At 36.7% G+C, this 11816-nt stretch overlaps 4 protein-coding genes and 1 pseudogene across 4 annotated transcripts; all 5 read right to left on the reverse strand.

Annotated features, from left to right (window-relative positions):
- Window positions 1–655: 655 nt before the first annotated feature.
- LOC147941671 (receptor-like protein 13) lies at window positions 656–3611 on the reverse strand. Its single transcript, XM_087459284.1, has 4 exons — window positions 3456–3611; window positions 3268–3326; window positions 3070–3144; window positions 656–2989 (listed from the first exon to the last, which is right to left on the reverse strand). Exons 3-4 carry the CDS (start codon window positions 3080–3082, stop codon window positions 819–821), a joined length of 2184 nt encoding a protein of 727 aa, XP_087315410.1. The 5' UTR covers window positions 3083–3144; window positions 3268–3326; window positions 3456–3611; the 3' UTR covers window positions 656–818.
- Window positions 3130–4285, reverse strand: LOC147941672 (receptor-like protein 15). Its single transcript, XM_087458608.1, has 4 exons — window positions 3913–4285; window positions 3456–3611; window positions 3268–3326; window positions 3130–3144 (listed from the first exon to the last, which is right to left on the reverse strand). Exons 1-4 carry the CDS (start codon window positions 4283–4285, stop codon window positions 3130–3132), a joined length of 603 nt encoding a protein of 200 aa, XP_087314734.1.
- Window positions 4286–4597: 312 nt separating this feature from the next.
- LOC104704870 (receptor-like protein 56) lies at window positions 4598–8432 on the reverse strand. Its single transcript, XM_087458609.1, has 6 exons — window positions 8054–8432; window positions 7544–7699; window positions 7328–7402; window positions 7082–7156; window positions 6907–6981; window positions 4598–6795 (listed from the first exon to the last, which is right to left on the reverse strand). The coding sequence occupies exons 1-6, from the start codon at window positions 8430–8432 to the stop codon at window positions 4598–4600; spliced, it is 2958 nt and encodes a 985-aa protein (XP_087314735.1).
- Window positions 8433–9036: 604 nt separating this feature from the next.
- LOC147941673 (receptor-like protein 15 pseudogene) lies at window positions 9037–9986 on the reverse strand (annotated as a pseudogene).
- On the reverse strand, window positions 9037–11247 carry LOC104702126 (receptor-like protein 14). Its single transcript, XM_087459285.1, has 6 exons — window positions 10816–11247; window positions 10302–10532; window positions 10100–10177; window positions 9791–10007; window positions 9540–9689; window positions 9037–9457 (listed from the first exon to the last, which is right to left on the reverse strand). The coding sequence occupies exons 1-2, from the start codon at window positions 11192–11194 to the stop codon at window positions 10405–10407; spliced, it is 507 nt and encodes a 168-aa protein (XP_087315411.1). The 5' UTR covers window positions 11195–11247; the 3' UTR covers window positions 9037–9457; window positions 9540–9689; window positions 9791–10007; window positions 10100–10177; window positions 10302–10404.
- Between the last annotated feature and the right edge of the window lie 569 nt (window positions 11248–11816).

The following is an 11816-nucleotide window of genomic DNA, read 5'->3' on the forward strand; positions in this document are numbered from 1 at the left end:
CAATGGAAAGCTCGATAATCCACACACTTGTTTGATTGCACTTAAGGTCCCTCCCACCGGCAGCAATTGCTATTTGTGTCATTAGTCCAAGTAGGGAGAACAGAGTCAAGGCCCCAGTCTTCCGTTCTTGAGATCATGTATTTCTAGTTATATAAACACACAAAAAAAAAGAAAAAAAAAAAAAAAAGCAGATAAACATTCAGCTAAATAATAATTGATTTTCCCTAAAGCAAAATGCGATTCTAATGCAAAAAAGGTCTAACCTTTTAATAAATTTTCTGCCAAAGAACAATCGAACGGTAACCGAAGAGTCGCTGATGTGGCTCTCTCTTTAATCAGCCACGTCACGGAAAGAAGTGCCGTTACCACTAACCATTTCTTTTATTGCATTAGCTTCAGGCTTTTTCTTCAAATTTGTTCTCTACCAGCTAGATTTTTATTTTTCTTGATCTTGAGAGCAACATCACATTATATTGAAACTAAATTTAGGTCTTGAATAGAAGTCCTTGAGGGAGAAAAATCGTTACTATAGATTATGTGGTCACTTCTCTCATTCAATGATCTGGTGGATGACTGGTCGCGTCTACTATGGAATTGTTTCATGTGTTACTATAGATTATGTATTGAACCAAACAACCAAAGCAGCTCCAAGATATGTTTGATGCATTACTTTTATTATACGAAGACAAAAGACAGTACAAAGGAACCAAAAACATAAGTTCTGTTCTGTTTTCTGAAACAAAGCATGAGGTTTGAGAAGAACAACAACAGATGGGGATGAAACAAGCACATCATAGGCACCTGCAGTGTTATATTTATCACAACAGTCTCCTACCCTTGTGGATGAAAGCATCAACGATGTAGAACCAAGCTCTGCTCCAAGGAGAATCAAAGGAGAGTGATGCGAGTAACCCAAGAAGTATTGTCACATAGGCTGCAGCAGAACTCCAGTAGAAAGATTCCATGTCGATTGTGGTGGATTCATCAGCAGATTCCACTCCATTATTTGGTTCTTGAAAGTTATTCCTCTCGCAACTTGTGTTGGTTGGTTTCCCACAAAGAAGAGGATTACCTAAGTAGCTTTGCGTGTCGAATGTGTTAAACTGTCTTCCCTCTGGAATGATTCCTGATAAGTTGTTGAATGAGACATCGAAGACAGCAAGGCTGCTAAGATCTGTAAGTTGTGGTGGGATCTGGCCTTGTAATCTGTTGAAAGATAGATCAAGGCTTTCCACGTTCTTCAGAGCTGAAAAGCTCTTTGGTATCACACCTGATAATTTGTTGTTAGAAAGATTGAGAGATTTTAGTTCAAGAAGACGTCCAAACTGTACTGGGATCTCACCGCTGAAATCATTTTCTGAGAGATCAATGCCAAACAATAATCCAAGATTGTCTCCTATGTAAGTATCATATCTGTGTTTCGTTGCAAATTCAATAGTTGTTTGGGTGCCTCCCTCATAGTAGTCGCTAATTACCTGGTCTAGCATAAGCAGATATTTGACATATATACCGATATTTTCTGTGTAGTCCATTTTCGGATAAGAAAAAGGCAAGGCTTCAGTAGAACGAAGGTCAATACCAGGATAGTCTTCTTCCACACCAAATGATTCATTGCTAAGACATGAAGGTATGGATCCATTTAGTCTGTTGTTAGCAAGATCCAGAAGCTGAATGCCGGCACACAGCTGGCGAGGTATACGGCCTGTCAAATTATTCCCTCGAAGAAGAAGAATTCTTATTGTTTCGGTGTTGACAAACTCGGGAATATTTCGAGACAATTTGTTATTACTCAGATCAAGTATTTTGACATTTGCTAGCAATGTGTCTGGAATAACCCCTAATAAATTATTGTCTTGCAGGAGTAACACTACTTGATGTGTAGTAGAATAGACTTGTGGAGGTAAGTGCCCAGATAAACTGTTTGCAGAGAGGTCCAGTAGTTGAAAGTCGGATATATTGAACAACGAAATAGGTATTTCACCTTCCAACAAGTTGTTTGAAAACAACAATGCGCTTATGTATGGAAGTTCGTCAAACCAACTTGGTATAACCCCTGTGAGATTGTTGTATGAAATATCAAGCAGTTGCAACTGTTTCAAGGTCCGCAAACCTTTTCCAATCTCTCCTGTAAACCGATTGTTATCCAAAGACAACACAATTAGAAAAGTGGAGTTTGTTGATACTGGGAGTGGGAAAATCGGACCACTTAGTTTGTTATGTGATAGCTTCAAATTTGACAAGGAATAACAACCCTTTATAAGACTTCTTGGTAGCTTCCCGTGAAAACTGTTGTGAGATAGATCAAGATGTTTAATACTCTTCATGTTACCTAGGGAATATGGTATATGTCCTTGAAAACCATTATACCCTAGATTCATAAACTGTAAATGAGAAAGTATCCACCCAATGTTATCTGGAATGAGATGATTGAAATGATTGAATGACACATCCAGGAAACGCAATCTGTGAGCAGATTTTGGTAATTCAAAGCTTGTAAAGGAATTATTCTGTAGAAGCAACCTTTCGAGTTTCGTATTGTTCGCCAACAACCAAGAAGGAAAACGTTCAATGATTTTATTGTCTGCAAGATCAACTAGACGCAAATCCTTCTGGTGTAGGAGAAAATGAGGAACCTTCTCTAAGTTGCAAGATCTTAGTACAAGAGCAATCATCTGAGATTTTGGCTTCCAAGGTTTATCTGACTCTACTTGAAGAGAGTTGGATTTTGAAGAAAGTTTGAGCACCGTAAGTTCTGAGAGGTTGGCGAGCCAACCAAGAGAAAATAAGCCATCAAAGCCATTATCAACCAACGACAAGTACTCAAGGGATTTAAGGCTACCGAGAGCAGATGGTAGTTTCCCAGTCAATATGTTTGATGAGAGATCAAGAACTCGAAGCCCAGTCAATCTAGTTATACATAAAGGAAACTGGCCTTCTAGATAATTATTACTGAGATTGAGCTCTTCCATATTTTTCAATTCGCAAATCCCTAAGGTAATCAATTCAAAACTTACATAACTAAACGTGAATTAATCACTAGACTCAATGCAAAAATAAATAATTTGTTACCTTGCAATCCCATAGTTCCGGTCAACCAGTTACCATGTAGATCTAGAGCTTTCAGCTTCCCTAAGGCTGGTAAGTCTGCCACGAAGCCACACAAAAGAAAGCATCATTAAATGAGCCTAATGATTGTACGTGCGAGTCTATTAAATCAAAACCAAATTTTTCAACCTAGAAAAGAAAGGCAAGTACTTATGGACATACCTCGTACTGGTATAAAGTCGTCAGGTCCAAGAGTCTCAAGGTTCTCAAATCTTTGAGTTCTGAAACGGAGGTCAACGAATAAAAGAATGATGCAAATTGAACTTATGACATAATAAGAGTTAAAACAATTCAGCAAAAGATACATCATCAACTAATAGGCCATGCTAGATACATATGTTAAAACGCACCTTTAACATAAAAAAGGCCATCCATGTGGTTACTCGGAAGAAACAGAGTTTTAAGTGATGTAGCAGCATTAAGAAAGGGGAAAATGCTGTTATTGAATGCATTTGAAGAGAGATCCAGAATCTCCAGGTTTCTTAATCTTCTTAGGCTTCTATAACCTGCAAGATAAAATCATGCTAAGCATATAATGATGAAAGATGTTTACTCAATACACGTTGAAAAGGGAAACTAAAGGACTAACGGGACATGTAATGTTACTACAACATGCAACATGCGACACAGATTGACAACAAACATCAGCAAGTTACTGTAGAAGCAAATAATTAACTTTCATGAATTAGAGACAATAAACTAAGATTGTTCCATCTAAATTATTTACAGAAGCAGAACCCTAACGCAAGAAAAAAAAATAGAAAAAAGAAGAAGCTATAGTTAACCACTAAAGAAACTCTGGTATACCTTCCACCTCATCAAACATGCCATTGAACATGGATTCGGATAAGTCCAGACTTCGAATATCTTCAAAGGGATGCAACAAAGAAAGATTTAGGAGAGAGCTCTTTCCGTTGAACATCCGATCAATGGAAAGCCCGATAACCCGTCCGCTTGTATGATTGCACGTGACACCTTCCCAATGACAGCAATCGCTCGTTTTGTCGTTAACCCAAGTAGTGAGAATAGAGTGAGATCCATAAATTGGGATGGGGTATTTCTTGAGCTCCAACAAAGCATTCCTTTCTTTATGAATACAGCTTTTGTATCCATGTAGTTGTCCCAACAACAATAACATCACCCATATCAAGTGTTGTCCCACGATAAGCTTCCCCTCCATTGCAGATAAGATAAAAAGCAAATGAAATAAACTCGACAAAGAAAGGTTGGGATTTAGATGTTAAATGCATATACTTCCAAGGTTATAAGAATCCAACAAGAAATGAGATCTAAATTTTATAACAAGTGGAAATCTCTGTTGATGAAAACTGAAAACACTTAAAAGTCATGTGGCATGCCTAAACAGAGTGATCACTATCGTTTACTTTGACTGGTATGATATAAAACGAGTCAAGGTCTTCGTAGAAAACAGTCACAATATATGTGAGGTGTAAAGTCCCATATACCACCTAATAAGTCAAATCAAATAGGACTACATGTGCTTTGGATTTTTGCCAGACATGGCTATCTGAATATATGTATGGACTGAAATTTCCTTATGTATATAATGACGTACAATAGCAATAAAAAAAATCCAAAACAAATCGAAGTACATAAGTACAGGAATGCCTATCAACGCAATAACATAAGTTGAACTAGTAGTCCAATAGAAGACCAGCATGTCAATAGCAGCTTCATCATCTTCTCTTTCTTCTGTTCCATTATCTGCTTCCTTTGTGTTCTTCTTAGCTTCACAACTTCTATCAGTCGGTGATCCACAGAGAAGAGTGTTTCCTAAGTAGCTGTTCTCGTTGAAGGTGTTGAATTGCCCTCCTTGAGGAATGATGCCTGATAAATTGTTGTAAGAGACGTTGAAGACAGCAATAGAAAAGAGGTTGGTTAGTTGGTGTGGAATGCTTCCCTGTAACATGTTATAAGAAAGATCAAGGCTCTCAATGTCCTTCAGTTTGGAGAAGCTAGCCGGTATAGGACTCGACAAGAAATTGCGAGATAGGTTCAGGGCTCTTAGTTTCGAGAGATCTCCAAGCTCTGCTGGAATAACACCACTTAATTTGTTACTTGACAGATCCATCCCAAACATATACGCGAGTGTTCCATCACTGAACTCAGCTGGTCCAATATAAGATTCATACCTTTGCTTAGTTGCAAATTTGATTTCAGTATCCTGATAGGTAACGTAGTATAACTCAAAACCTTCAACCACAAATGTGGATTTATAAAATTCTAAGACCAGATCGTCTATAGTTCCGCCCAAGTAGTCAGTCATTTCCCCTCCTCCAAGTCCAAATGATAAATTATTGAGGCATGTAGGTATGAAGCCATTGAGCTTGTTATGTGAAAGATCTAAAAGTCTGATGCTGCTCAAATTACACAGCTGCTTTGGAATATATCCAGTTAAATTGTTACCTCTCAACAAAAGAATTTTGATGTCCTGGGTATTTACAAAATGCGGGATACTCCCAGAGAGTTTATTGTTTCGCAGATCAAGTATCTCTATACTTCCGAACCATGTGTCTGGAATCGACCCTGTGAAGTTGTTGTTATGTAGGAACAGTTTTGTCCCCTGCATAGTACCAACCCATGGCGGTAAGGTTCCAGATAATATGTTTCCAGAGAGGTCCAGAAAGGTAAGGTCTGACCGAGCTAGCAGAGAAGGTGGTATAGCACCATCTAAGAAATTGTTTGACATCGATAAGGAAACCAAATATAATTTAGATATCCAACTTGGAATAGAACTTGTAAGATGATTGTTGGACAAGTCTAATGTTGACAAATCAACCAAGCTTCGCAAACCAACTCCGATCTTCCCTGTAAATAAGTTGTTATCCATTCTCAACACTGACATTGAAGTGAAGTTTGTTCGTCTTGGAAGAAATGGTCCGCTAAATTTGTTGTGAGAGAGCTTCAGGAATTGTAAAGAAAAACAACCCATAACAAAGCTTCTAGGTAGCTCTCCAGAGAAGTTATTATAAGACAAGTCCATGTGATAAATTTTCTTCATCTCACCCATAGAAAATGATAAATTCCCTTGAAAACCATTCATTGAGCCATTCATGTGTACCAGATTCGGAAGCACACGCCCAATATTATCAGGGAACAGTCCATGAATATCATTTTTTGAAATATCCATAACCTGCAAATTATGCACTAGTAGTGTATGCATCTGAAAGATAGTGAATGAATTATTCTTCAACTGTAAGACTTCAAGTTCAGGATTATTCTCCAACAGCCAGGTAGGAATATTTCCGGATAATTTGTTGCTGGATAGATCAACTAGGCGCAAGTTCTTCTGGTACATGAGAAAGAATGGGATTTTCTGCAAGTTGCAAAATCGTAGTATAGTAACACTCAGTTGAAATTTTGGCAACCAAGTACTTTCCGTCTCTACTTGTACCATATCAGACCTTGATGAAAGTTTGAGCACTTTGAGCTTTGTGAGGTTGGCAAGCGGACTGAACGAGAATAAGCCTGTGAAGTTATTATCTAACAACGATATATATTCAAGGGACTCGAGGATACTGAAACTAGATGGTATATTTCCACTTAGTTGGTTTGATGATAGGTCTAGAAATCGTAGCTTGTTCAAGCTACCTAAACACAGAGGAATCTGACCTTCGAAATAATTTCCACCGAGATCGAGCTCCTGCAAATTCGTCATTTCACAAAAAACTGCAAAATATAGTTTGGAAAACAACAAGATGATGAGAATAAAAAGAGTGAATTTCCCTCGACAATACATGTTAATATAGATGGATGTTATGTGAAGCCATTACAAATCACCTTCTATTGGTATAGGTCCGCTGATATTATTCTGAGCAAGACTCAGGACTGACAAGTTAGTCAAATTCTTTAGTTCTGAAATAAAGTCAAGACAAAAAAGTTGTACCTTGAAAAATGATCCTTTTGGGAAAATAAGCTAGATTTAGAAAGAGAGTTGAAACTTGAGCAAACTTGCCTTGCAATTGCATTGAGCTAAAAAATCCATTACTCCCTAGATTCAGAGCTTTCAAAATTTTCAGGTGTGGAAACTCTGCCTCGAAATAAAGAGACACAAAGCCAGACATATATAATTAATATGGACAGGGTGATCTTAAAAGATGGACTAAACTAACTTCAACAAATATGTACAGAGTTAAATCTGATAAAGTTCTACTCTATATAAGCATTTATTATAGGCAGTCACAATTACAATAGATACTACCTCTTATTTTAATGAAGCCCTTAAATCCGTTTCCACTCAGATCCAGTAGTTCCAATTTTGTCAAGTTTTTTAGTTCTGAAAGGGAGTTAAGAGAATATTAGCATGACCAGAACTAAATATAGAGAGAAAATTTGTAGCGATTACGACATAAAAACAAAATGATCTAACCAAAGATACTTCAGAAATAAGTAGGTTTTGCTAGATGGAGAAATATACCTTCGACGGGAAATGGGCCATCCATGTAATTATCCCGAAGAAAAAGAGTTTCAAGTGCTGTAGCAGCATTAATAAAGGGGAAAATGCTGTTGTCGAATCTATTTGAAGAGAGATCCAAAATCTCCAGGTTTCTTAATCTTCTTAGGCTTCTATGACCTGAAAACCAAAAACTTGTTAGGCATATAGTGATAGCATGATTCACTTCAATCACTTACTACAGTTTTAGCGTACAGATGAACTCTATGCAAGAGGGAAGGGAATGTAAATGACCTGATGTAATTGCAGCATGCAACATGAATACTGAGATCAGCATGTTAATGCAAAAACAGAGAACATCACAAGTACCATAATGTCGAAAGATATAACAAAATTTCATGAACTAGATACAATGAATTATGATTCAATCCATCTAGGTTCTTTACAGAAGTAGAAATCTAACGCAGGGAGATTCAAAGCTCCAAGAGAAAACAAAATGTTAAAACTAAGCTCTAGGGAGTGCCTGGTAAATACCTTCAACATAATCAAACAAGGCACTGAATTCGTTTCTGGATAGGTTCAGACTTCGAACTTCTTCAAAGGGATGCAGCAAAGAAAGGTTTAAGAGAGAACTCTCTTTGAGATACAGTTGATTGATGGAAAGCTTTATAACTCGCCTGCTAGTATGATTGCACATAACTCCGTCCCACCTGCAGCAATCACTCTTTGTATCATTAGTCCAAGTAGAGAGAGTATATTCGAGGGCTCCTTCAACAATCTGCGAGCTCACGTATTTCTTCAGCTCCAACAAACCGTTCCTTTCTTTCCCAATACAGCTTTTGTATCCACGTATCTGTCCCAACAGTATCATCGCCCATATCAAGTTTTGACCTAAGAATACCTTCCCCTCCATTGATTTGCGCCCAAAAATCATAATAAGAAAGATATCGATTGTAATTAAGTTTGATGATGTCCGAATATATCCATGTTTACAAGTATTAAACATAGATAAAACTAGAAAACCAAGTTGCGGAAGAAAATATATTTAACAAAGTCAATATCTTCTCTAGAGAAAGACTCATATCATATGACATACTTGTGGCGTGCTTAGCATTATCAACGTCAACGAAGCTTATGTAGAAGTAGAACTAATAAAGACAAATTGTACGCATTAATTGTTAGCCACGACAATTTATGCAACCTCAAGAGTCAAGAGCTATAGGCCAGGGTTTACGGTTGCTGGAGATTGCGGTTTCAAGTGTTATTAAGCGTTTTTAATGAGTGGTTTAGCGTTTTAAAATGGGTGCGTTTGCAGGAGTTTTACGACTGGTTGACCAACGGTTGCAATAACGGTTAAAACATAATAAATGTAATTTATAATTATATAAATATTTAAAAACTCCAAAAATATTATTAAATTTGATTTATAATTAAAAATCATTAAAAAATACTAAAATAATTATTCAAAAAACAAATAAATTTCATATTGAAACACTTATTACTTTATAGTTTATACATTTGGTTTTTCACCTAAAATTTAATCAAGTAATGTGATAAATGACAAAACATATGTTTTAGATTATAGATCTTCTCTGCTAAATCTCACACACTCAATAAGTTTCTCACATTGAATTACAAGGCCAAGGTAAATTAATCATGAAAGAGTTGAAAAGAGTTATTCATCAAGTGTACAGTCGGATGTCAGTAAAGTGTACTATTTCTGGAAAAATCTCTCCACTTAGTTTGTTATGTGACAACTTCAAGGCTGTCATGGAATAACAACCCCTTGCAACACTTCTTGGTACCTTCCCCTGGAAACTATTGTGAGATAGATCAAGATATTCGATCTCTTCCATGTTACCAAGAGAAGATGGCAGATTCCCTTGAAAACAATTATCCACCCAATATTTTCTGGAAGCAGATGACTGAATTCATTAACTGACACATTCAGGAAAATCAGATTATGAGAAGATTTTGGTAGGTGAAATATCGTAAGCGAATTATTCTGTAGAAGCAAAACCTCGAGTTTCTTATTCTTCTCCAACAACCATGAAGGAAACTTGCCAGAAATTTTATTTTCGGAGAGATCAACTTGACGCAAATCTGTCTGGTGTAGGAGAAAATGAGGAACCTTCTCCAAGTTGCAAGATCGTAGTACAATAACACTCAACTGAAATTTTGGTTTATAAGAACTTTCAAACACCACTTGAAGTAAGTTGGATTTTGAATAAATTTTAAAAACCTTAAGCTTTGAGAGGTTGGTGAGCGAACCAAATGAGAAGAGGCCTTCAAAGTTGTTATCAGACAAAGATAAGTACTCAAGGGATTCAAGTCTACCAAGATCAGATGGTAGCATCCCAGTCAATTGGTTTGATGAGAGATCCAGAACTCTAAGTCTAGTCAAGCTAGTCAAACATAGAGGAAATTGACCTACAAGTTTGTTTTTACTGAGATTGAGCTCTTCCATGTTCTTTGATTCACAAATCCCCTACAATGATCAAATGCACAATTTTAATCACTTTTTAAAAGTGATTTTACCACAATTCTCAATCAGAAAGTGAAACAATTGGGAAAACTTGCCTTGCAAATCCATTAAGCCAGATAACTCATTACCACTTAGATCCAGAACTTTCAGCTTCGTCAGGATAGATAACTCTGCTACATTTAGATAAAGTCATAAAGCCATACAAAGGGTAAACACCATTTACCTAAGAATATGAGGACCTCAAGGATGACAATCATCTATGGACACAAACTAAATATAAATATGGCTCTGAACTACCTTGTACTGATATGGAGCCATTAAACTTGTTACTGCTTAGGTCCAACAGTTCCAAGTTTGTCAAACACACACACTTTTACCAGGTAAAGGGCCTTCCATTAGGTTATTCCGTAGAAAAAAGAGTTGTAAGCGATGTTGCGGCGTTAAGAAAAGGAAAGATGCTGCTGTTGAAATCATTTAACGTGAAATCCAGAATCTCAAGTTTTTTTAATCTCCTCAGGCTGTTATAACCTGCCAAGCGAGAATATGGATCAGCATAGAGTGATAATATAGCTCATTTCTTATAATATTTAATGGAGATCATGAGAGTGTGAACTCTATATATGAAAGTGGGCGTCTGATGTCCTTGAACATGGTACAGCAAACATCAGCAAAGTAAATGCCGAAACAGAGAAAAATCTAAGCTTTGTAATATTAGAAGATTTTAAAATCTAAGCTTTGTAATATCAAAGTGGCAATGCAAAGCAAAATGTTAAAACTAATGCATTAGGGAAAGACTAGTATAGTAGTATACCTTCAACATCATCAAACAAGCCACTGAATTCGTACCCAGTTAAGTTCAGAATTCGGACCTCATCAAACTGATGCAGCAAAGAAAGGTTTAGGAGAGGACTTTCTTTGAGGTACAGCCCACCAAAGGATATACTGATCACCCGTCCGCTTGTACCATTGCACTTAATTTCCTCCCACCGACAGCAATCGCTCTTTTTGTCATTAGTCCAAGTAGGGAGAACATACTCAGATTCATCTTCTTCACTAATTGAGACCAGGTATGTCTTGAGCTCCAACAAAGCATTCTTTTCCTTCTCAATACAGCTTTTGTATCCATGTAGCTGCCTCAACAGTAACATTACACATATCAAGTGTATTCCCAAGATAAGCTCCCCTTTCATTTGTAAAATAAGATTAGAAAAAAAAAAAAAGATAAAAAAAACAAATGAGAAACTCGTACAAAAGATGTGTGGTTACCATTGTTTGTTTATTTCTTCGACCAAGCTTTTATATCATGGTTGTGACTGGTTAACCAAATAGTGGAAGTGAAGTGGGAAAACGTTTTCTTCTCACCAATCATTAAAGCAAAAAAAGACAAAATACGAGTAAAAATTTTCAACTCGTTTATGAATATTTCCTCTGACTATCACTCCTACTTTGCACTATTATTTTTGACAAACTACACTACACTATCTTTGGCTATCTAACTCTCTAACTCTAGTTTTTAACTCTCTAGTTTCTTCTTTCAATTGCATACCAACAAATTACAATCCATACGAAAGTGATGATTTAGAAAAACTAATAGAAAAGTTATTAAGGAAAATATGAAAATTAAAATGTTCCCGAAGAGAATTTTATACTAAGAATGCCAAGAAATTATAGTTCAATGAAACTCGTAAGTTCTAAGTTAGTGCTGCTAACCTTAGGATTACGACTAGACCTAAAGGTGCTTGCGCAGGGGGGTCACGGAGTTGATGATGTGGCTCTCTCGGATAGGTTGCGCCTCAAAAAAACTAGGGGTTG

The sequence above is a fragment of the Camelina sativa genome, chromosome 7 (genome assembly GCF_030686135.1).
Source record: "Camelina sativa cultivar CO46 ecotype springtype chromosome 7, ASM3068613v1".
NCBI classification, from domain to species: Eukaryota; Viridiplantae; Streptophyta; class Magnoliopsida; order Brassicales; family Brassicaceae; genus Camelina; species Camelina sativa.

Bases quoted from the DNA above. Each gene is read 5' to 3' on its own strand.
- LOC147941672 (XM_087458608.1), bottom strand. From the start codon at position 4,285: ATGGAGGGGAAGCTTATCGTGGGACAACACTTGATATGGGTGATGTTA. The intron at 3,612-3,912 runs GTATACCAGAGT...TTTATCTTGCAG, and splicing joins CATGTTTGATGAGGTGGAAG to GTTATAGAAGCCTAAGAAGA. The intron at 3,327-3,455 runs GTGCGTTTTAAC...CCTCCGTTTCAG, and splicing joins TGGCCTTTTTTATGTTAAAG to AACTCAAAGATTTGAGAACC.
- LOC104704870 (XM_087458609.1), bottom strand. From the start codon at position 8,432: ATGGAGGGGAAGGTATTCTTAGGTCAAAACTTGATATGGGCGATGATA. The intron at 7,700-8,053 runs GTATTTACCAGG...TTTGGTTTTCAG, and splicing joins CTTGTTTGATTATGTTGAAG to GTCATAGAAGCCTAAGAAGA. The intron at 7,157-7,327 runs GTAGTATCTATT...ATTTCGAGGCAG, and splicing joins GGGCTTCATTAAAATAAGAG to AGTTTCCACACCTGAAAATT.
- LOC104702126 (XM_087459285.1), bottom strand. From the start codon at position 11,194: ATGAAAGGGGAGCTTATCTTGGGAATACACTTGATATGTGTAATGTTA. The intron at 10,533-10,815 runs GTATACTACTAT...CTCGCTTGGCAG, and splicing joins CTTGTTTGATGATGTTGAAG to GTTATAACAGCCTGAGGAGA.